Raw genomic sequence first — 24,160 nt, 5'->3', positions numbered from 1 at the left:
ATGTACTTATGATTAGCTGCTGCATACCGATTAGAGCACTGACTCAAACCACCTCGAATTCCTCGTTCTATAAAAAGTACCATGTCAATGTCTGTTAGAAGTTTTAATTGTACACCTGTATGTTTGAGCATAGCGTCCCAGGAAAAGCCTGGAATAGTTTAATAATGAGCAGGATCTCGATTATAAACATTCATGCTCTGATCTCGAAAATTTTCGAAAACGTCTGCTAACAGCAAAACATCAGTCTTCATATAAAGATCTGAGTACTCGCCAAGTGTTTGTATATTAAATGTACTCCATACATTTTGTGCATGCGCATAATCTCGATCAGATATCGATGAGTCATTGAGAATGCTGAAAAAATCCTCTTTTTCAGGCAACTTACACTCTTCTAGTTTTTTTCATGAGCTTATATACTCATAGGGTAAAACACCTTTTCTTGTTAGCAAGTTTATTTGTGTCGTACTCAGATCACTAAATTCTTTATTAACAATTGAATAGTCTTGAAGATATGATGCTAATTTTTCAAATGATGTAGGCATAAATCTAAATGAATCTAACGAATCTGGTCTAGAATCTAATCTAGGAAAATGGTTTGATACATCAGTAATAATAAAGTGTGCATCATAACCACTTAAATTATGAAACACAACTGGAACTATTTTTGAATCTTGATAGTTTAGATTGCAGGTTGCATGTGCAGGTCCTCGATATTTTCCAGTGAGATGACAGTGATCACGCACCATATAAATCACTTATTTTTTTTCTATGTTTCTTAACTGTTCAGCAAACCATTTTGACGCTTCAGGTCCTCTATAAAAGGCATATTTTGATAGTGAATCGTTGTAACTACATTTCAGATAGTAACCTATACTATAAATTTCATGACTTTGTATTGGTTGCGTGTTTGTTTTTTCATCTTGACTTATTGGTTTTAATAACCATTCACAGTCTGCATAGATTATGAAAGGTAACTTTTCATTGTAGCGATGATTTTTAAACATTATCAAACTATTTTCTTCATTAGGCAGTCTAATTCTACATTTATTTAATATTTTGCAATGCTCTTTTATGCTTTATTGTCATCTTCTTTATAAAAAAACTTTAAACATCTATCGCAAACATAGAGTTTCTTTTTTCTATTTGTCAAATTATTACTGATTAAACGTGACAGACTTTTAATGTATACATAATGTGATTGAGATAAAAACTCATCACTTTCATCAACATCACCACCATCTAAATTATCATTTTGAGTAAAAGAAGATTGATATGATTACTCTTTTTACTCTATCTAGACCAAACACATTTATTGATATTGCATTATTTTGTTTTTCAAATCTTGAGATACTTTTCAATGATACTGGCAACTCAATACCTTTCATATTTAAAATGTTTTCATACTGAATATAACTATTCAATCTATTAGAATGATTTCCATGTTTTACTGAATATAATGCAGATAAAATTGCCCATATAAAGCATTTGTTATCATAATTTTTAACATTTATACATGCTTTCCTTTTCTCTATGAATGCTGTAATGGTATATAAGAGCTACCGGCACGCATTGGATTAAATTTATTTATATTTATCTGTATGTTTTCAATAGAATGTAGAGTCTAACCAGAATCACGTTCTTGAAATTCTTCAATATCTGTGAGTAGAGGTTCAATAAAATTAGACTTGAACCATTTGTTTACCAATGTTGTAGATAAAATTTCATGATTTTTCGTGTTGAAATATTTAGTCTCAATGCATTCTCCTTCTTTTTCTTCGACATTTTCATTATTCTTTACACATGTTTTTGTAAATTTACATGATAAAACAGTGTTAATTTTAAAAGCTTTATCATTTGAATGCATCACACTTTTTATTCTTCGTGAAAATAATATTGCAGTCTCGTAGGAAATTAATTATATCAATGTGTGTCAAATTTGCTATAACAGCAGTCCTCATGCGGTTTTCAAAGGCGTTATCCATATCAATCCAACGCACGCAATCAGTGACAGTATTTTGTTTATTTACTTGTACTCCAGCACTGCTTTTTCTTCTAGTCATAATTTCAAGTCTTGCTCTCATACATTCTATTTTTCCCATTGTACATATAATGCTTTGTCGTCTTGAACGGTAAGCTTTTTATTACTCAAAACTTTACGAAATGTCTTTAATGTTAAAAGAAATTGATGGTTCCATCGTGTTACAGTGGATAAATCAACTGTACTTGTAGCAGAAAATAATAATCTTCCGACCTCTTCTAAGAGCTTAACTTGCTGTAGGCATTCATTTATAATATCCTCCATTTTCACAGTTGATATCAGTAGTATATGTGCAAGGATAGGGACAAGATGGCGGACAGAGTGGTTGGCTTGTGTACCTCTCCCCTCTAGCCAGCGATAAACCCCCCCCAGTTCAGCCCGCAAATATGTATATACATAAATAAAAAAAATACTATTGGATAGATCTGAATTTGCTCAGTCCACCCACGTTATTATTTTAATTTGCCCCGCCTTGGTCTTTATAGGAAAAATCAAAATAAAAAATTGAAATATTTACAACTTTGGAATACTTGTATCTCACTAAGCGAGTATAATAACAGAATTTTAAATATGGCAAAAAATTGCTCAGGGGCTATTTCAATTTGCCCTGCAGCCAAATATCAAAAATATTCAATTATTAATAGAGAATTCCGACATTTCAACACGTCACTGAGACACTGAATAATCGAATAGTAGTATCGATAGATCGAAATATAGACCTATACGAGATACATATGATGTTGACATATACCTAACCTCATTTTGCAACTTCTATAGACTCTCTGATTAGTACAACAGGTGTTTATTGCAATATAATAAAAGCCAGAAATAAAAAAAAAGTTAATCATTAAACAAAATTTAAAAAAAGATGGAAAGTGTGTACAAACGTAGACGTGGAATAGAGTGGGAGAGTTGTTTGTACAAAAGGTTGATAAATTATTTACGATCAAATCAAATGTGTATTGACAACATCAACATTTCTATTGAAGATGTCAAAAAGTTAAGTGTCGAAATTTTTCCCAAGCACGGTCATAGAAAAAAGTACCAAGACAATGTTTTGGATTTTTTGCAGCAATATTCAGATATTATCACCAAACATGTTTCAGGTATCTAAATTATTCTTCAAATTATTCGTTGAACTAACATAATTTTTTCATACAAAAACGCAGCTGTTGTATATAATTTAATGTGTATATTTAATTTCACAGCTGAACCAAACAACACAATCAGTGCACCAAAATTAAAACTATGGTTGGCATATAAAGAAAAGCTTGTTTCAGCAATGATAAATGCCAATGTGAGAATGGAAATAACTCAATTTGTCAAGGATCATACTTACAAGATTCCTTACAATATACGAAGAATAATTATCTGCAATATTTATAATATTCAAGATGAGCAATGTGAGCAGTGGATGATTCAGTACTTGATAAATGTACTGTCTTTCAATCGACAAGAAATTTGTGATGAATTGAAAAAATTACTTCAAAACTGTTCAACTATAAGCAGTGAAAGTTTGCACGAACCTTTTACAGGGTTTGCAGATGATGAAGTACAAAAGTCTAAATCTTATAAAAATACTTTTGATACCTTTGTTAAAAGCAGTGAAAGTTTGCATGAACCTTTTACAGAGTTTGCAGATGATGAAGTACAAAAGTCTAAATCTTATAAAAATACTTTTGATACCTTTGTAAATAAACAATGTGTAAACGATAAAGAAGTTTCAGAGATCATATTGACTAATATGGAGCACGTAATACCAGAAACAAAGACTTCTCATAAGGATAAAACTTCTATTAGACAAAGAAAATGTACAAGAACAAGTTTAGGTAAATAACAACAAATATTACTCTAAATTCGTTCATTTAAAACGTGTTACATTTAATATTATGATGATTTGTAGTTGAACTTCGTGACAAAATAACTCAAAACGCCATTCAGTTTTTTGAGCTAAAAGGTATATATTGTATTAGTTTGTGTTAAAAGTAATTATATTACTTTTCTGAAAAGTAATAAGTTGGCTGTTTTTTTCAGATGATGAGAGTGAACAATTATTGCTCTTAAAGAAGCTTATTATTCTAAGTATAGTGACAGAAAACAATCCTGATTTTAACCGCTTTATGAGTAGTGTGAGTAGAATATCTCGCATTATTAAACAAAGAATTTTAGAAGCTCTGTTCCAAGATGATTTCAATGAATATCATTACTCATTACTAGATCTCATGATGCCATATAGATGTCAAATTCGAGAAAAAAAAAGAAATAAAAGCTTTGTTTGATATGCACAAAATAAATTTTCAAAGTGAGCTGCGTGGATTCGAATTCTTCGATGATTCAGAACGTACATTCTATAAAGGTATTTAATTTTATATTTTTATGTAGTTTTGGAATAATAACTCATTTTTCACATTGACCGATGGTTTACACATATTTACTTTGCAGTGCTTGGCCGAATCAACAAGTGAAACAGACATACAGTATGCTGTCAAATGATTATTGTTAATTTATGAGATCAACATGGACGCTACAACTTTCTGGGATTAGGATTAAGTATTAATATAAAAAATTCAAACCCCATTATTATCAAATATAATTTTTATTGAATAAATATTGGCTTTCACAACATTAAGACCATACAACTCTTATCTCATTTTATAATATTGATCTTTCATTATATATTACATTTTTTAAAATCTTCATAAAAGAAATTTGTTATATCTATTTAATCTTGAATTACATTATTATCTAAAATGTTATAAAATTCAAATATTCACTTACAAAAATATGGAACAAATATCGCCCTCTACAATTGAAAATTTCATATATGCATGCAGCAATAGATTACATTTTTAACCTAACCTACAATTTTAGTTCTGTGATGACTGATGACAACGAAACGGCTACTTATGGAGCGATTATTTTGGAGCTGCTATTTGGAAAATAATTGCACGCTAGGAGTAAGTTATAAGGTTTTTACTTATTTTTTAACAATATATATAACGTATCCTAAATATTTTGACTCTTTACATAGAAAATTCCACTTATTTTAACACTTTTCAAGTGTGCTTGTACTGATTCTTTGAATTTAACCAGATCATTCCGTTCAATCCAATTGCCATTCATTCTACAATATGCAACATAATGACCAAGCCCATATTCATCCGGAGGTGGTACATAATTTACAATGCCACATAAAGTAAATGATTCTTCTTTAACAGTGATTCGTGTGGGTACTTGGTCTAATGTTGATTTCAGATTTGCTGCATCAATTTTCAGTCTATTTGCATAAGTTGATGCTCTGTATGCCTCATCTACATCAATCCATATATAGGGTCCTAATGTGTATTGACCCAAAACACTTATATCTCTGCAATTTTCGCAAACAAAACTTTTATCCTTGAATTAATTATTTATTTCTTGTTCAAAGTTTCTATATTGGTGTGACCAAACAATTTTCAAATCTGGTAGTGGAATAGTCAATACTTTATTTTCTTCTCTGTGTTGACATAGACTGCAATATCTCACTAGCATTGTACAATCATATGGATTCATCAATAATTCAAATAAGCGAGTTACGTTAACCTCACAGTTTATGACACTAGTGTCAACTACAACATTAAATAATGAGTATAACAAATGGGCACGGTTTGTATACAATACAGTATTTGTTCCTGAGATTGAGTGTTTTATTACCGTACTCGCATAGCATAGATATTTTTTAGCTTTTTGATCATGTACACTATTTTCAATAAAATTTCTGAAATCTGTGATATTACAGCAAGCAATACTCAGGATTTCTGTAATTGAATCAAAGCCACAGGTATTTGTAAACGATAACTTTTTTCCTTTCATAGCTTTTTCTGGCTGTTTATTTCCATTTTGAATGTTTCTTTTTTTATCTTTTGCTCCTTTTGAATCTGGTCGCTGGAGACGCAAACGGATTTCTTTATCTGGGCGAACATGAATTCCTCGTTGTTTTTCTTGATTTTTTTTTGTTGGATTGGAAATGCATTGATTGACAAGCAAATCTTGTGCTGTGCATTTTTCATTACTCTGTAATGATGAAGAGTGTAGTTCCATGCCATTTCTAAAATGTGTGTAGTCGTGGTCTGCTAGCGAAATATCTTCTTTGACATCTTTTTGATTAGAAGTATACATACTCTCAGAGGTGTATACAATCTCTTCTTGTACAATCTCTTCTCGTACAACCACTTCTTGCAAAATCTCTCCTCTCACAATCTCTTCTTGGAATGGTTCAACTGTTTTATTGTCAAAGCAATTATCCGTTTCATTATTTTCTGACACAATAGTGAAATTATTTAAAAAATCTTCATGCTCCATCTTTGAATATTTGTTCTTCCATCTTTCCACAGCATGCAAATGTTCAGCACTGCTGTTTACTCTAGGCTCCCTTGTAACACATTGCTCCTTTTTCAAATTATTTAAAGCAGCTCGGGCTAATTTCATGTCAGCATCAATATTTCTTGCATGCATGACAAAGAGTTTGTCCTCTCGCATAATACTTTCTAAGGCAAGTTTTAACTCTCCAAAATATGCTTCGGATCGAGCTGAAGTCGCTACAGCATCAGAATTATTAAAATATTTGTTCATTACACTCGACCAACATACAAACTCTTTACATAAATTAACAAATCTGTTGGCAAAATCTGGCAAGTGATAGTCGTTACTATGAGTTCCAACAGAATCTTTTTCCTTATTAACTACGGTTAATACATCTTTCTTGATGTTTTCAATAAAAATGTAAGTTAGTTTACATTTCTGATCAGGATTTTCTTCTGTTAAGGCTGTTGGATCATATACATTGTCCTTCAGTTCATGTATTTTTGAAATATTTGCGTCAAAGTTGAAACTCTCTATCCTTGCAACTAGATAATTGATAGCTTTTTGGCAACTTTCATTGTTCACTTTACTGTACGCAACAATAAAAACACATTGCAAGCATTCTACAAACTGTTCTAAATTTTCTATAGTAGTCATAAATCCAACAGACTTTATATACAATAATTTTACTTTTGAATTTGCAGTTGAGAAGCAAGGCCATCTGGTTACTGCGTGTTCTACATGAGCTATGTCGGTTCTCATCTGTGTTGGAATATCCACAGATGTTCTTTTACCAAGTAAAATTTCTAGACATAGATCATTATACGCATCAAAAGTCATTGTATTAAATGCCAAACAAGCACCTATTTGTATTGCTTTACCCATATCAGTTGTTATTGTTCTAGGTTTGTGTGCCCCAGATTGTATCCAAGTCTGTAGCCAATATGTGTAGAAACAAGTATCGTTCTTGTCAGACATAGCTTGCGTTAGAGGCACAATCATGTTATTGATGTGCGTGACCATAACTGAAAGATAAACGTCACTTGAATCTCCACCAGGTCTTTTAACTTTTAGTGTTATCGATGCTGTAGCATCCAACGATACTGGATTATCCAATTTATTTAAGATATCATTATTGATACTGATTTGCTGTGGTGACCAGTACATCAAATGAAACTTATCGTATCCAATCTCTCTAATAAATTTGTTAAATTCACAACTGTTTTTTATTTCAGTCAGTGAATCAAACAAATTTATTCCACGTTTTATACCTAATTTTTTATTTTTGGCATCTTGCCTGGCGTTTTGAAGCTGAGACAATTTGTACAAATGTGCTGGTTCAGGATCATCATCATTCATTTCTATTCTAGCATTATCCCTCCTCCATTGCTTAGGTAATGTATGTATAACTTCTTTTTCTACTTTGGTTTTTGCTGATTTTTGCAAACGAATTTTTTTTGAATGAGGTATTGCCCTTGCATCTATGGTGCTGACAGTAAACATTACAGGCTCATCTAATACAGGCTTATCACATACAAGATTAATCTGTGATTCACATTCAGTACAATGTCCGTCTATTTTTATGTAAGCATTATAATTATCACCTACAGTGTGTCGATCAAAGCTATAAGCACATGGTAATTTTTTACAATCCCATATTAATTTTCTAACAGTATCAGTCCGACCTTCTTGTAGTGATTCAGCTTTGCACCCACTTACGTAAACTTTTTCGATTGGACGTATTGCACACCATTCATCACTCGGTACTACGATATCAAATGTTATTTTGTTTTTATTACACTTATTTATCAGCTTCTTTTTCTTTTTCGGAACTTCAACTTCATCTGTACCACTACAGTCGTTATAGTCCTTATCTTCTTTACTACTAATTTTTCGTTTTCTTGGTGTAACTTGTACATCTTCATCAATATTTGATAAATCTAAATCATCTATTTCATGATCATTTTTGTCAATAATCTGTTCTCTTAACCCCTTGTGTATTTTATAATAAGTCAGGATGTTGTGTCTATCTTGACGAACAAAATTATATAAATTAACAGGGTTAATCAAATTATTTAAACTCGCACACACTTCCTTCCACAATTTATCTTTCCGAGCAATCAATTCATTGTTCTCATAAATTTCAAATTCTTTTAGTTTTTCTAATATCTCCTCAGAAGAAATTGCAGCTTTTCGACCAACCATTTTAGTGCATTATCTATACTTTTTTACATATTTTAGAACATGTGCTGCAATAACCTTGAATAACAAGTATTAAAATACTTTGTTTGTCTTTTGTTTTTCTATAAATTCGAAATTACTGTGAGCTTGAACTTGCAATATGCCTACATCTCGATCGATTAATCGAAAGATTTTTGAATCTTGATGTTACTTGTTATAGCTGATGGGTGGCGCCACAAAATAGCGATACAGTGAAACATAACCTCAAACTAGTCAAACTGTAGTACAATACAAAAAAAAATCAATACAAAAAAAAAAATCAATACAAAAAAAAAATCAATACAAAAAAAAAATCAATACAAAAAAAAACTGTAGTATATACAAATTTTTCGATATGTACTTTTAACACAAAAACTGTTAAGAATTGGGTGAATAATTAACTCTTAACTTGCGATGTTCCAGTAAATAAAAGATTTATTTATCTCTAAGATTTACATATTTGTTCGTGTGTAGGAACAGAACAAAAAAAAAAAAAAAGGGAGCGCGTGAAGACTAACCTATATTCATAAGAGGTAGTAACTTAAGAAAAACAAAAGGGGTTGGTAGCACTACAAAGTGCAGACTACCTCTTAGTTTTACATATTCATATAACAATTATAAGATAATAGTTGAATTAGATATTATTGAAACTTATATTGTTATTTTAACACTCCCCCTGTTTCTATAATATATGTTTATTTTAATTAATCACTGTCTGGAGATCGTGTAATAAAAAGCTTCTGTGTTGTTCAAACTGCATCTTGGCCAGCGCTTTGGTGAAAACGTCTGCTAGTTGTTTGTGTGTGTTGATATATTCCAGTTCAAACTCCTTCTGCTCGAATTTTTCTCTTACATAGTGAAACTTGATGTCAATATGTTTTGTACGTTTATGGAAGACTGGATTTTTGATTAGTTTAATAGCACTTTGGTTATCAAGATGAAGAATTGTGTCCACGTGCTTTGTGTTACAAACTTCTCTGACCAGTTTCTTAATCCACATGATGTCTCTTGTTGTTTCACAAGCTGCAATGTATTCTGCATCGGTTGTAGACAAAGCAACAGTAGATTGTTTGCGGGAGTTCCATGTGATTAGACTATTTCCCAATGTGATAAGACTTCCAGATGTTGACTTTCGAGTTTCTACTTCGCCTGCATAGTCAGCATCACTATATGCATACAATTGATCGTCTTCAGTGGGGCTGAATAACAATCCTAGAGTTTGTGTCCCTTTCAGGTATTTTAGAATTCTTTTTACAGCATTCCAGTGTATCTTATTCGGGTTTTCCATATATCTGCTGGCTCGGTTAACAGCAAAAGTGATATCCGGTCTGGTCCCAGTAGAGAGATACATAAGTTTACCAATAGCTTCACGGTAAGGTGCATTGGTGGCTTTTGTTTGATCTCCTGAATGCATAGAAACGCACATCTCCTGGTTAGTATCAGCAGGTATGGTAACGCTGTTTGCATTATTCATATTGAACACTTCAAGTATTTTTTTAACGTAACTTGATTGATGGACAAAGAATGATCCATCTTTCAGACATTCTATTTGTAATCCTAAAAATATATTTACACAACTATGTGTTATTTCAAATTCTTGTTTTAGTTCTGCCAGAAGCTCATTTACTACAGCTTGACTTTGTGCTGCAATGAGTCCATCGTCAATATATATGCCTAGAATAAGTCTTTTATTCTCGTTAGTAGAAACAAAAATGCATGGATCAGCATTTGTTGCTTTGAGATCATGCTTACTTAGAAAGGATGTGAATTTTTGGTTCCAGCATCTGGATGATTGCTTTAAACCATATAGACTTCGAAGTAACTTACATACTTTTTTGGATCCGTCAGAGAAACCATGTGGCTGTTTCATGTATATTGTTTCTTCGATGTTGCCATACAGGAAGGCTGTTTTCACATCAAATTGTCTAAGGACTAACCTCTCTTTTGCTGCTATGGTAAGTATTAATCTGATTGAATCAAATCTGATGACAGGGCTAAAGGTTTCTTTGTAGTCGATTCCTTCTCTCTGCAGAAAAACCCTTTGCTACTAAGCGAGCCTTGAATCGTTTAATATTATCGTTGGCATCTCTTTTCAACTTGAATATCCAACGACTCTCCATCACAGTTTCTTTTTTAGGTGCATCAACTAAAGTCCAGACTTGATTTTTGCTTAGGGAATTAATCTCCTCCTGCATGGCACGCTTCCATTCATCAGCATCAGGACAATTTGTGGCTTCGTGAAAGGTAAGAGGTTCTTGAATGTCAGTAATAAAAAGTTCTTCGATGTCTATTTCATCAGGATCTATATAATCATCGAACCTTTTTGGTTTACTGCATTCATGTTTCTTCCTCAAGTTTCTTCTTACAGGTAAGTTTTCTTCTGCTTCTCTTTCAGGTTCAGCTGGTACGTTTTCTTCTCTGTCATGGTTATCAGGTAAGTTTTCTTCTAATCCTATTTCAGGTTCATCAGGTACGTTTTCTTCTCTATCGTTTTCATCAGGTAAGTTTTCTTCTCTTTCTCTTTCAGGTTCATCATCGGTTTCCTTGGGTAAGTATAAAATTATATCATAATTTTCTTCTATTCTAGTTTTATTTACAGGTTCAGCTATACCACTGAATACTACATCTCTAGCAATTTCAATCTTGTTTGTTTCTAGAATTAATATCCTGAATCCCTTTACATATTGTTCATATCCCATAAATAATCCTGGTTTTCCTTTGTCGTCTAATTTTCTTCTTTTTTCTTTGGGAATGTGTACGTACACTTTTTCTCCAAATATATGTAGATCTTGAATCTTTGGCTCTTGGTTATACCAAAGTTCATACGGAGTCTTATTTGGTATTCGACTAGTACCTGTACAGTTCATAACATGAGTAGCAGTGTTCGTGGCTTCTGCCCAAAATTTCTTTTCGAAACCTTTTCCAGCAAGGATGGATCGGACAGCTTCTATTAGGGTTCGGTTCTCCCTTTCAGCAGCTCCATTTTGCTCTGGAGTATAAGCCACAGTTCTTTGATGCTCAATCCCATACTTATTTAATAATTTTGAAACATTCTGGTTGACAAACTCTAATCCATTGTCTGTCCTGATAATTTTGACTCCTTTAGGACAATGTTTTTCAGCTTTCTTGACATAGTCTTCTATGCAATTGTATACATCTGACTTTGCTGTTACAAAATATACTGTGCGAAACTTCGAGAAATCATCTTTAAGTAATAAGAAATACTTAGACCCTTTGAGAGATGCTTCTTGCATAGGTCCACACAAGTCAGCATGTATTATTTCTCCTATGCGACTAGTTTCAGATTTGCTACCATGAAAGGGCAATCTGTGAGTCTTACCTATTGCACAGGCATCACAGAAAGGTTCATTTTTGTCCTTTAATACTATATTCCGTTGACTTAGTATTTGCTTGACTCGCTGGTAGTTTTGGTGCGCAAACTTCTCATGCCATGTGGCTAGCGAATGTTCAGATGCTACCATGGCTTGATGTGGAGCATTTGATGCATCCTCAACTTTCAGCTTCATTACAAATAGGTTTCCTATTCGTTCACCTATAACTATGGTTTTACCTCCTTTGGTAAATTTGCAAGTGCGGTTATCTGAAGAGAGCATTAAACCTTTGTCCATGGTTACGTTTGACGAAAAAAGGTTATACTTTAAATCAGGTACGTATATTACATTGGATAAGTGACTAGGATCCCAACTATTTCCATTGTACGATAGTACATTTATGTCCCCTGATCCACAGGCTTCAAGCAAGCTTCCATCTCCTATACGTACCCAAGTTGGCTTTTTGAACGGTTCATAGTTCAAAAACCAATCCTTGTGGTGTGTCATATGACTACTGGCTCCTGAATCTTTATACCATAAATTTGTATGGTTGTCACTACTTTGAATTGACGCAAAAGCATCAATCATTAATGCATTTCCATGCGGTTTACTTTTTGACTCAGTAGATTTTGTTCCATAATTTTCTTTATCATTCGACTTTTTACTACGGCATTCACGAGCCCAATGACCAGGCTTATTGCAATTGTGACATTTACCTGGTTTCCATTTATTTTTAGATTTGTCAGCCGCTGGTCTTTCAAAATTTCCTCTTTTGTTGTATTTATGAGAAGCTAGTGCAGTTTCATCTCGAGAGGATTCTCTCATTTCTTGATTAATCAGTCTTGAAGTCAAATTTGCTTTGGTTCGCTCAGTCTCTGGCGTTGATTCCCATGCATTGATAAAGTGGTCATAGCTTGGTGGTAAGGTTAACAAAATCTTTGTAATTATCATGTTATCATTCATAGTTTCACCAGCAAGTTTCAGGCGATGAGCTATATCTTCTAGTTTTGCTATATGTGTAGCAATGTCATCAGACGGTTCTTTTGTGATTGTGAACCATTTTTGTTGTAACATGTGTGTTGTAGCAAGTGATTTTTGTTCATATACTGTTACAAAATTATCCCACATACTTTTAGCGGTATCGCAATTTATTATGTGTAGCATTGCTTGCTCTGAAACTGTTGTAACGATGATTTTTTGTGCAAGGGAATCATCTTTATTCCATTTTTCAATACTTTTCTGGTTTTCAGTAATTGCATCTGCAGCTGCGGTTGTTGCAAGCGCACCTGGACACGTTCTTGTGCCCGAAACCACATCCCATACTCCACTGGATTTTAAAATTACTTTTACTTGGAATTTCCATATACTCCAGTTATTTATGTCTCTGAGTTTAATTATTCGAGTTAGTTCACCTTCCATGGTTTTTACGTGTTGAGTACTTTCACTTTTGCACAACGTGGCTGGATAACCTCAAACGTAAGATTGAACACCCTTCTATTTTTGCTCCAATAGTGGAGAAGTAAAAAAAATATAGTGTTTAATTCGTAACTGGGCCCATAACCTGTTAAGAATTGGGTGAATAATTAACTCTTAACTTGCGATGTTCCAGTAAATAAAAGATTTATTTATCTCTAAGATTTACATATTTGTTCGTGTGTAGGAACAGAACAAAAAAAAAAAAAAGGGAGCGCGTGAAGACTAACCTATATTCATAAGAGGTAGTAACTTAAGAAAAACAAAAGGGGTTGGTAGCACTACAAAGTGCAGACTACCTCTTAGTTTTACATATTCATATAACAATTATAAGATAATAGTTGAATTAGATATTATTGAAACTTATATTGTTATTTTAACAAAAACATTTCAACATTTCAAGTAATTGTTAATAATATGTCAAAATCGTAGAAAATTTTGATGAGTGGATAATATTTTAGTTCAATACTTACGGTATTTCTAACAGAATTTCCAACATATGAGAGAAAAGATAGGTAATTTTTCATAAGAGCATATTGACATATTAATATATTTTGCATTATTTTTCAGAGATCTCCCTACGTGTTTACGAAACAACAATTTTCTACGTAAGGAACCATCATTGTCATTTTTTGATGCTGGCTTCAGGAGGACTTTTTGAGTTCACACTTAAAAACTCAAAAAAATTTAGTCTGTATAAGGTAAATTTGTAAGGTAGACTCAATTTACTTATTAATATTGTTGTAAGGGAAAATTTTGTTAAGCTAGTATGCAAGTAAATACGAATACTTAGTATTGAAAAGGGTTCTGAAAAAATTCCCTACTTACCGTACTGAATTTTGAAATAAATAGATTTATGCCTACTGAAAGTGTGTTTAAAGAACATTTTTAAATTTATTTATAAAACATATTTTCATTATAAAATCAATTTGTTCTTATGGTAATTTTAATAAACATATTTAATCATTCTTAAAGTTACTAACAATATTTTTATTTACTTCTAAGGTTTTGGACCTCCCGTCAGATTGTTGTAGATTCCTGACTCATTCTATACTGCATCGCTAAGTAATCGCATTGCAAGCAGAAGAGATGAAGATAAAGCAGTGTTATTTGACAGAGACCCAAAGATTTTCTGTTATTCATAACTACCTGCAAACTAAAGATATGGACCTGGAAAGTGTAAATATATTAAGGTACGAAGCTGACTGTTTTAAAAAAGCGCTTCTAATTAAAAGACTGATGCTTTGTGAAGATTTGGCTCAATCTCCATGTGATGTTTAATTTTATGATTTTTTACCTACTCCAAGTGAGTTTTAATGAAAAATAATTATATAAATTTGAAATTGATGTTTATTAATAGATTCAACGAACTAGCACAATAACAGAAAATATTTAATTTTGTTTTCAGTTATCGTTCCATTGATACTTTATTGAGACCATTAACCATTAGTATCGATAGAAAAGTGGAATCTTATTTCCTATGTCAGTCAAATGAGACTATAGTATGCTGTTACGGACTGCTGGCTATATAGAGGCAAGGGTCCAACCTATTTAAATCTATTGCATACTCCAGCTCGTTGGTGGCAAGCTCAATGAATATTCGAGTCTACTGAACAAGTGGAACGGCGTATTAATCGGTAGTGGATTGAACGACTTGAATTGTCAGAAGGTCTCGTAAATTTCCCTGACCAAGGAAAATTCAACGAATATGTAATTTACCGGAAAACTGTGATAACAAAAGGTTGTTAATAGTTTTCAATATAAAGAACTTTCAGATAGAAATTTATTGTAGTGTAAATAATGAGCGAACAAATGCATATCCAGAATTTAAAATATTTTCTATTTGTCACTAAAAAAGACTAAAAATGATTTTTTGCAGACTTTAGATAAAAGCCTAGATGAGGTCTGCGAAGCACTGGACATCGCTTTTTGATTTAGAAACGAGCTATAGTAAGGGCGAGCAAGAGAAAATCAAAGACATTCCAAATTTAGATATAAGTTTGAAGAAGTCGAACAAGGAGGAGGAGACGCCACAGGATCCTATCAAATGGTTTGGTGTTCTAGTACCACAGAGTTTGAAAACCGCGCAGAAACATTTTCAGGACGCTCTTTACCTCGCTGTAAAAATTGCCAATGTACAAGCTCAGTTGACAAAAGTCACAAGTCAGTCTGAGTCTTTGAAATTGCTAAAAAAAGTCGCTATATGATTAAGATATTTTTGAATGAAGTTTTTGTAATATATCAGAGATGCGTATTTTTCTATAAGGTCTAATTAATTTTAAAAAGTACAGTGGCTTGTTTGTAATATACTTAATAAATAGAGAAAAAGTTCAGTTTTATATAAATTTTATTGTTCATTTGTGATCTCCATACTTCAACCAACTATCCCTTTTTTACAACTATTAACTTGAGAATCAAATATATTTGTACATACATTATTAACCATTATTCCATATAATAGTGAAAAAATAAGTTTTGTACCGAGTGTATTAACCATAGATAAAACAAAAGTAGTAAAAAAATAATCCTTGTCAAATGCACATCCTTTAAGAATTAAAAAACCTATAGACACAATAAGTGCATAAATGATCAACCAAGTTTTAATTGTAAAAGAGTATGAAAAAATCATTAAACCATCACAATTTAATATAGGCACCATTGTTTTGATAAATTAGTATTCGTGAATTTCAACAAGAATATTTAGTACAGCTAGTACTATACATAGTTTGATCGCTCATTATATATATTATAATATAAAATAAATTAAATTGCCTATTTTTTTTTACCAAATGAATATAAGTAGTTTTCTCGTTAAACTTTACAGAGTTTAATAAAATAAGAAAATACTGTGTTTTTGTCATATTTTTCATATCTAACAATTAGATATTATGTTTTGTTAAAAATATTTGATTGAGGCAACTTAGTAGAACGTGTAATACCTTTACAAAAAAACGTTTAACAGTTTGTTTCCGATTTCTCTTTAACTGCTGGAATGTCTTTGGTGTTTATCAAGTAATAGAAAAATATGATTTCTATTCTCTCTTTAAAAAGTATAAACGTGTTTATCGTGTGTTTTTGTTATTTTAAGAATTTCTTGCAAATGTTTGCTACTCTCTAAACCAAATTCGTCTATTAGTATGCGAGACATGACAGCAATTCCGAAAAAGTAAAGCTAATTAATACCTAGTATGTAGAAATTAGAAATAAAAAGAAGTTGCCGTATTTACCTTCCTCCTGAAAGATTATACAAAAATTTCCAATACGAAATTCTCAATTTCTGTGGCTCTACAATAGCAGCATGAAACAAAACTATTTTCCATAGAGTACTTTATTTTTCATAGGGAAGTAGCTTCCAGCGTGTATTTCGCGAGAATAACGTATACCGAGTAAGGGTCTACATATGTGCTCGGCAATTAATATTATGATCTATAGAAAAGTGAATCTGTGAATCTATGGGTTCATTTGTCCGCTTATTGAAGAAGGCTTCTCATCGATTAACTTCACGAAATAATAGACATTAAATTATATTGATACGAGTGGGACACGCTCGGTTTAGTAATATCAGTATAGGTAAATGTACAAAGTAAATCGATGAGTTCGTTTTTGTGTTTATCGAAAGAGGTTTTTCAACGATTTACTTTATAAAATAACGGGAATAAAAATTACATTAATCCGTTCCAAATAAGTATGTGCTATTAGTTTCCTGATATTTGATCGGGGCATATATGCTCTAATTTTTAGTATTATTTGTATTGTAACATATACATAGTAAATCGATGGGTTCTTTCATCCGCGTATAAAAAAAGGATTCTCACCGATTTACTTCATAAAATAACGGGGATATAAGAATTATATTGATCCCTTAAACTAACTATTAGTTTCATAACATATGATTGGGACATGCTTGGTTTAGTAATATTATTATTGAGACATGTGAAAAGTAAATCGATTATATTATTATAAACGTGAGTGAATTTGAAAAGTTTTCTGGTATCGGACACGACAGCGAACCATGCGCAGAATAATGACGCAGTTGCAACGAAAAATCTGTAATGTCGGAATTCAGGGAGTTATAATCTGCAATCGTTTTTCTATTTTTTACATAATAATAATTGAATATTTTTGATATTTGGCTACAGGGCAAATTGAAGTAGCCCCTGAGCAATTTTTTGCCATATTTAAATGTCTATTATTATGCTCGCTTAGAGAGATACAAGTATTCCAAAGTTGTAAATATTTCATTTTTTTATTTTGATTTTTCCCAAAAAAACCAAGTCGGGGCAAATTAAAATAATAACGTGGATGGACTGAGCAAATTCAGATCTAAACAAAAGTATTTTTTTTATTTATGTATATACATATTCGCGGGCTGGACTGGGGTGTGCGATAAAGCGTGGCTGTAGCGTCTGTGGGAGTTACCCCCTCCCATCAGCAGCTGTCAATGCATCGTGTACATATGGCGTCCTTTTAACTATGTGTTGGTGAGGTAGATTTCTGCACCTTCTAACACGTATGCATACATATGTGTACATGCACGTACGTATGCATACATATGTGTACACGTCCGTATGTATGCATATGTATACACACATCTCCACATTCAGGCATATGTGTGCGTGCACGCTAGCGCCTGCTCGAGAGCGTCTATACACGCTCATATGAATATAATAATAATAATAATAATAATTATAATAATAATAAATATCAATAATAATTACGTAAAACTAAATAAATAATAGGTGCAGGATACATTTTCAGTTTCGGTAAATAAGGAAAAATGTAATAATAAATAATTTTTAAACAATTGCAAATGTCTTTTACATTAATTTATTCAGAAAAGTAGTATAAAATTTTATAATATTTATTTTTAATAATAGTTATAATAGTGATAATTGGAATGTTACATACAAATTGTTTATAATATTTTAGGTTTACAGGATTGAATACAATATTTCGAATGACGTTTATGACCACTACCTACATGATATTTATATTTACTACTATTTTTAGATTTGACTGTGAAACCACGAAGATGGTTATAAAAACGTTCTACAATTTTATCATGTCTCTTATAATCAGTAGTGAATAATTTACAAAATCTCTCTAATGAATAACCACGTTTCATATAGTCTAAAAACATCAGACAAAACTGACCACACACTTTAGAGTTTAGACTTTGTAATTGTAGAGTATTCCACTCATAAAAAATAGTATTACGCTGCACTGCTCTTATATGGTGTGGAAAAACAGGCGGTACTCCATAGCTGTCAAAAAAGACTCCGTGGCCCCGTCTGTCAATGTATAAAGCGACCCAATGAGATCCAGGCTGTGTGTGTATATCTGTATTAAATATGCATCCCGTCGGTCTCGTCAATGTCCGAGGAATCCTGTCGGCAGGGGATACACCCGCTGAAGGTATTCTTAATAAGCGTAGAGCATCCCGTATTTGACTCGTGTTCATCTTGTATATACGTAGAGTTTGTTTTAGGCGACGGTACTGAGTTTGTATAATAACCACTGTTCGAAACCTCGTCGTATATTGGTTCTTCTAATGTGCGACCAGGTGTTGGAGGTCTTGTATATTTAATATTTTTCTTCTGTTGTTTTGAATAATAATAATCCATAGTACTAGATGGTTCAACACGTATACTCGTTGAAGACCCGCTAGCTCCTGTATAATCAGCGGGTGTTCGATAAACGAGTCTTGGATCCGAATAACTGTAGTGAGCATCCAGGGCAGTCAAAAGAGCAATGTTCTTGTTAACCCATGCTTTAAGTCTGTAGGCATTATTTAAAGCACAATTATGAGTACCGTAATGTAGAGATCCGTGATAACAGCAGAAAATATCTCGTTTTGGTAAATGATATGTAGATGGGCAGTTATAATCCTCCAAATTTTCTATATGGCGTGTAGTTATACTTTGTATAAGTTTTGTCTCTTCAGCACCACGAGCAAAAATCTGTCTTGCTGTTCTTGCTAATTCTTTAAGATTAGCGTGTAGCTGTCGGTATGGAATATCTCCTTCGAACCACTCTATACCGTGAACGTTACTTGTAAGCCAATTATTGTGTACTTGTATTTTGATAGGTAAGTCTGAGAATGAATGGGATGCAGTCGCGATCCAGTGAGTAATATACTCTTTATTTAAAGAAACAACAGCAACTTCTTTGATCATGAACTTGTCAGCACTGTCACGAAAACCCAAAACGTCAACTATATAATCCATGATTTCGAGCTGTTGTAGATGCGTAGAGTAGGAAGCACAAGACCTTTCTAACTGCTGGTCATATTAAGGAGTTGTAATTTATACCTAATGCCGTACAACGTAATGAGTTTTGTTATCAGTAGGAGGCCTAACTTACGTAGTGAAAAGGGTTAATTAGTGGTCATTATATACAGTAAGTGAATCATAAAATTTCTAATAGCTAGCCTCCAAAATCAACGATGACTTGACGAGTTGAGTCAATTTCAAAAATATTGCCGTATTCGGCATATAAAATGCAATTAACCGATTGTTGTAGAACACTTTCGAATCGTAATTCTAAACGAATGGTGCCATTTTTTATCAGATTCCAGTGTGTATTACAATTTGCCGATAGATCAGATGTGAGGTCAAACGCGTATAAACAATAACCGTGGGGATAATCTGTATTCTCGATATATCGTTTCCGTCGTTTGCAAAATGAATACCCGTGCCACTAAATAATGTATGATAAGCATCTACATATCTATCTGGATAGTTCGGCTGTATAGCTCTACTAGGTATTTGCATCCCGTCTACACTCATTGCCAAGTAGTTTAAGTTGAAATGTTGAAAATTGAACGGATTCTCTTTTTTACTGCCGTTAAATGCTTTATTTGAAACTAAGCCTATTATTATACGTTTTGGTATTTGACCGAGAATAATGTTGTCTAAAGTTTCTCCGGTTATACCAGTGTGTAAAGTAAAGGATTTTACTTCAACACGCGTTAAAGGGTATTTAGTTGTACCTTTAGATAAAGCTTTTGAGTGTGCAAGCAAAATCCCGGGATTAATCTTAGCACGCCGTACTCGTAATGAAGCATCCAGAATTTTCACTTTTACATTTTCAGCCTCGTAGTTTATTAAACAAAAAGCATCTATAAGATGAACTCTAACTTCCACTCCATTGAGGAGAAATTTCTCCTGATTGAAAACATCAGCGTGTAAATGGCCCAGTAAATCAATAGTTTTACCACCTTTAGTGTAGTCACGACGAGCACAAGCCCCTAAATTAGTGGAAAAAACTGTTTTTCCATCACTGCTAGGTGTCTGTAGAGCTGCATCCATATGGCCAGGTGTATCATTACACTATAGAGCACACGTCAAATGGGATTTTTTAGCTTCTTCTGAATAATTAAGTAATGTTTCTATGTATGCACGATAAGCGTAAGCGTTACTCGGAGGTGAAACTGCTTTTTGATTAAAAAATACGTCCACTTGGTTAAAAATACTATGCAGGAAGTTGTTAACAGGAGCAACTAAAGTCTTATCTTCTATGGGTGAATCTCCTTTTTCAAGACGTACACTGAGATTTATCATAGTATGAGCCAAATCAATATAATCATCTGAGTTTCCAGGAATAAGAAATTCTAAATATGAATCTTCAGAACTACTAGTCACAGGTTTATACTCAATCCATTGAGTACCTTCTATAGACATCTGAGTAGGCGGTAGAGTGAATAAATCAAGTTCGGATTTTGCACACTCGCAAGAGTGAGCGTGAAGAAAAGCCATTTTTCTTAAGCGGGACCAAAAATATCACGTACTGAACGCGTTTTCTTCTTAATATTCCGTGTCTTTCTTTTCTTGCTTGATTTTTGACTGACTTTCTTTGTTTTCCTCGTCTTTGCTTTACGTGTAGTGTGCTTTCTACGCTGGTTAACTTTCGACTGGCGCTTACGCCGCTGTTGTCTACTTTTATAACCAGATCCCTCCATGAGACTCTCTATTTTTTCTTCAGCTTTTCCTTTCAAATTTAGACCTGATTCACGGGCTCGCGAACGTAGAGCTTGTTTGAATGTGGATTTATTTTCACTTACATCATCTATTATATGCATGCCTGCTCTGAGTGCTTCTCTTCCTACTGCGCGAGCATCTCGTTTCAGAAATGGCAACGCCCTACGAAAGAGACCTCCGAGAAAACTACCTATACCACCATGACCCTTCTGATACGGGGCTCCTGTATATACATGCTCGACACCACCACTACCGACTTGCGCCTCATAATAATGATCGTAATGCGTCATGTTAAATAAAGTTATGTAATTTGTCTAAAATGAAGTGTCACCGTCGACGTTCCACGCTCAAATGGTATTACAAGGCCCAGATGATCTCTTATATCTATTGTAATGGTTCGAAAGCAATTCCTTATTAAAGGTACGTAGTTTACAGGTGTAAAAGATTGATACTGATTAGAAGCAAATACATAATCCTTGTAATTGACAGGGGCTATACACAGTAGAGCTGCTTGTACGTCACCAACAATCGTTGGTTCACATACATCTGTATAAATATACAATTGTCTTGGTAGTGCATTCAGAATACTAGCAGGGCGAGTTGCTATAGCAGGATTACTGTCTACTTTTATACGTTCAGAAACCTCAGCAAAGCCTAGTATATCTAATGCAGCACGATTCATCTGCACTGAATGTTCAAAATTGCAGAGCTCATCACTGCATGTGCGTTCGGCAAAAACATAGGTATTGTTATGCTCAATTGAAAATATAAATATCATATGTGAATTGTTTATTAATAGAATTTCATTTAAATGCTCTAAAAATTCTATAAAATTATTATAAACGCCATAGGGAATAGATGCGGTTACTTCTAGGTTATGAACCGGTTGGTTGCCGTATATATCTCTATATAAAGGTGATATAGTTGAAAACATTGTTATATCTCTAACTTCTTTTCTTAAATGTAAAAATGAGCGCGGGAAGTGTATTTCAGAAATTCCTACTTCCCACGAGCCGTGCAAATTCATTTCTTGAGGTAGCTTCGTGACATAACAGGCAGTGGTGTTCTCTGGGTATACTTTCATACTACTATTACTAGGTAAAATCATATAAAACTGGTTTTTCTTCATTTTGTTTAGATTTTTTTTATATCTTTAGCAGGTATCCAAGAATTAAGGTTACTAGGGTAGCCAACCCAGCTAACAAAATATTTTTTCTTTTTACCTTTACCACTTGATTTGATAATTTTATCTATTTTGTATTCTGTGTTGGTTAAATCTTTTTCTATGACTGCGAGTTCTTCCTCATAAAATATACCGTCTATGAACTCACCATTTAAATCCTCGAGCTCGTAAACCGGTGGTTTTCTATGTTTTAATACTTTGATAATTTTAAAAACTTCCTCTGACCAGTTAGCCTCATAACCTTTCTCGAAGGTACCTTTTGTTTTGCTTATACGTACTATGTCCCCAACTGAGTACTTGGGTTTTCTCTCCTGTGTTTTATACCTGAGATCCATGTTACGCTTAGCCTGTTGGGCATTATATATAGTAAAAGCTGCTGGCGCCATCTTAATTTTGGAATGTCTAGAATCATTGTAACCATAAATTAGATCTTGCAGAATATCGATGTAACGTTTTGTGTTTTTATGTGTAAAATAACGCCACATCCGTTCTTTTAAAGTACGATTAAATCTTTCAACAATAGCTGCTTTAATGTCTGGATTTCTAGTTACCTGGTGAGTTATATTTCTTGATTTTAAGAAAGTTTGCATTTTAAGGCCTAAAAACTCACCACCTTTATCAGTTTGAAATATTATAGGCGTTCTATCATTACTTCTCGAAAGAATTTTTTTAAACGCCTCTGTAACGGTTAAACAAGTTTTGTCTTTAATAGGTTCGACAAAGACATATTTACTTAGTACGTCGATAACCACTAGTAAATATGAAAAATCATCGTTATTAGTTTTTAATGGTGTAAGCTCTATAAGATCACCCTCCCACACAGAATCTATAGTCGGTACATTATAATGAAGTCTTTGAAATTTTCGGTGTACTGGTTTATGCAATGTATAAGCATCTTGGGCTCTTAACCACTTGTAAATATTATTTTTATCTGCTTTATTCTTGATTTTATCGACAAGGCGATAGGCTCCTGCGTAGCCTGCTTCATCTTTTGGGTTATAATAAATTTTATTTAAAAACTGATTAGCTTCATCCATATTTATTTATTTTACAAATTACATAGGAAATTTTAACCAACCACCTGCTTGTATAATATTACTACCACTACTGTTTTTACCGATTTTTCTTCTAGCTCTTTTACTTCATACTCTGTATGAACTGTCAACGGCGTCGTCGTCGGAGGCCACGTTGTCTATTGCTGTATTTATTATTGTCGAAGCATCCGTATATGAACTATTATTCAAAGACGATGAACCATTAGCTGATTTTCTATTAGATATAGGTGCAGAAGTGTATGGCGAGTTTTGAAGAGTCGATTGTTTAGATAAAAGACTACTGTTGTTAGACCTCGAATAAGGTAAATTTTTTTCCTTCTTTATATAATTCAGTGTTCCCGATAAATTCTAAAGGCATCCCGACATCGAGTAATAACCAAGCGAAATGTTCGCGTCCTGTAGCTCTCATGCCTTTTCTACTACGTACAGCATCATTTATAAGATCTATGATATTTGAATTTGGAAGAGTAACTCCATCTATCGTTACTGTCCCGCGATCATTCCAGGTTAAACTTGATGAGTTATTTGAGTTTTTTAAA

General features: G+C 33.1%; 2 protein-coding genes across 19 annotated transcripts; both read left to right on the top strand.

Annotated features, from left to right (window-relative positions):
- The first annotated feature begins 2,729 nt into the window (after window positions 1–2,729).
- LOC100679204 lies at window positions 2,730–15,744 on the top strand. 18 transcript variants are annotated; one of them, XM_031921440.2, is made up of 16 exons: window positions 2,730–3,144; window positions 3,247–3,867; window positions 3,942–3,995; window positions 4,073–4,167; window positions 4,256–4,394; window positions 4,481–4,588; window positions 4,910–4,995; window positions 7,084–7,176; window positions 10,206–10,295; window positions 10,381–10,554; window positions 10,737–10,843; window positions 10,995–11,147; window positions 13,975–14,105; window positions 14,410–14,710; window positions 14,813–15,145; window positions 15,284–15,744. In XM_031921440.2, exons 1-5 carry the CDS (start codon window positions 2,907–2,909, stop codon window positions 4,262–4,264), a joined length of 1,017 nt encoding a protein of 338 aa, XP_031777300.1. In that variant the 5' UTR covers window positions 2,730–2,906; the 3' UTR covers window positions 4,265–4,394; window positions 4,481–4,588; window positions 4,910–4,995; window positions 7,084–7,176; window positions 10,206–10,295; window positions 10,381–10,554; window positions 10,737–10,843; window positions 10,995–11,147; window positions 13,975–14,105; window positions 14,410–14,710; window positions 14,813–15,145; window positions 15,284–15,744. The 18 variants fall into 18 exon arrangements, with proteins under 18 accessions (XP_031777300.1, XP_031777286.1, XP_031777294.1 ...); XM_031921426.2 differs by having other exon boundaries at window positions 2,742–3,144; window positions 4,073–4,394; window positions 10,995–11,033; window positions 11,127–11,147; XM_031921434.2 differs by having other exon boundaries at window positions 2,742–3,144; window positions 4,073–4,394; window positions 14,410–14,597.
- LOC100679216 (coiled-coil domain-containing protein 115) lies at window positions 15,303–15,611 on the top strand. The gene has a single exon (XM_031921024.1). It carries the CDS (start codon window positions 15,303–15,305, stop codon window positions 15,609–15,611), a length of 309 nt encoding a protein of 102 aa, XP_031776884.1.
- Window positions 15,745–24,160: the final 8,416 nt, after the last annotated feature.

The sequence above is a fragment of the Nasonia vitripennis genome, chromosome 1, assembly GCF_009193385.2.
Source record: "Nasonia vitripennis strain AsymCx chromosome 1, Nvit_psr_1.1, whole genome shotgun sequence".
Classification (NCBI taxonomy): domain Eukaryota; kingdom Metazoa; phylum Arthropoda; class Insecta; order Hymenoptera; family Pteromalidae; genus Nasonia; species Nasonia vitripennis.
The sequence above is the reverse complement of the archived record's forward strand: the minus strand, read 5'-3'. Positions and strand labels throughout refer to the sequence as shown.

What these genes read in the sequence shown, in the direction of transcription:
- LOC100679204 (XM_031921435.2), top strand. Translation starts at nt 2,907, where the DNA reads ATGGAAAGTGTGTACAAACGTAGACGTGGAATAGAGTGGGAGAGTTGT. An exon ending in TATCACCAAACATGTTTCAG is followed by an intron (nt 3,145 to 3,246) that starts GTATCTAAATTA and finishes TTAATTTCACAG; the next exon opens with CTGAACCAAACAACACAATC. An exon ending in ATGTACAAGAACAAGTTTAG is followed by an intron (nt 3,868 to 3,941) that starts GTAAATAACAAC and finishes GATGATTTGTAG; the next exon opens with TTGAACTTCGTGACAAAATA.
- LOC100679216 (XM_031921024.1), top strand. Translation starts at nt 15,303, where the DNA reads ATGAGGTCTGCGAAGCACTGGACATCGCTTTTTGATTTAGAAACGAGC.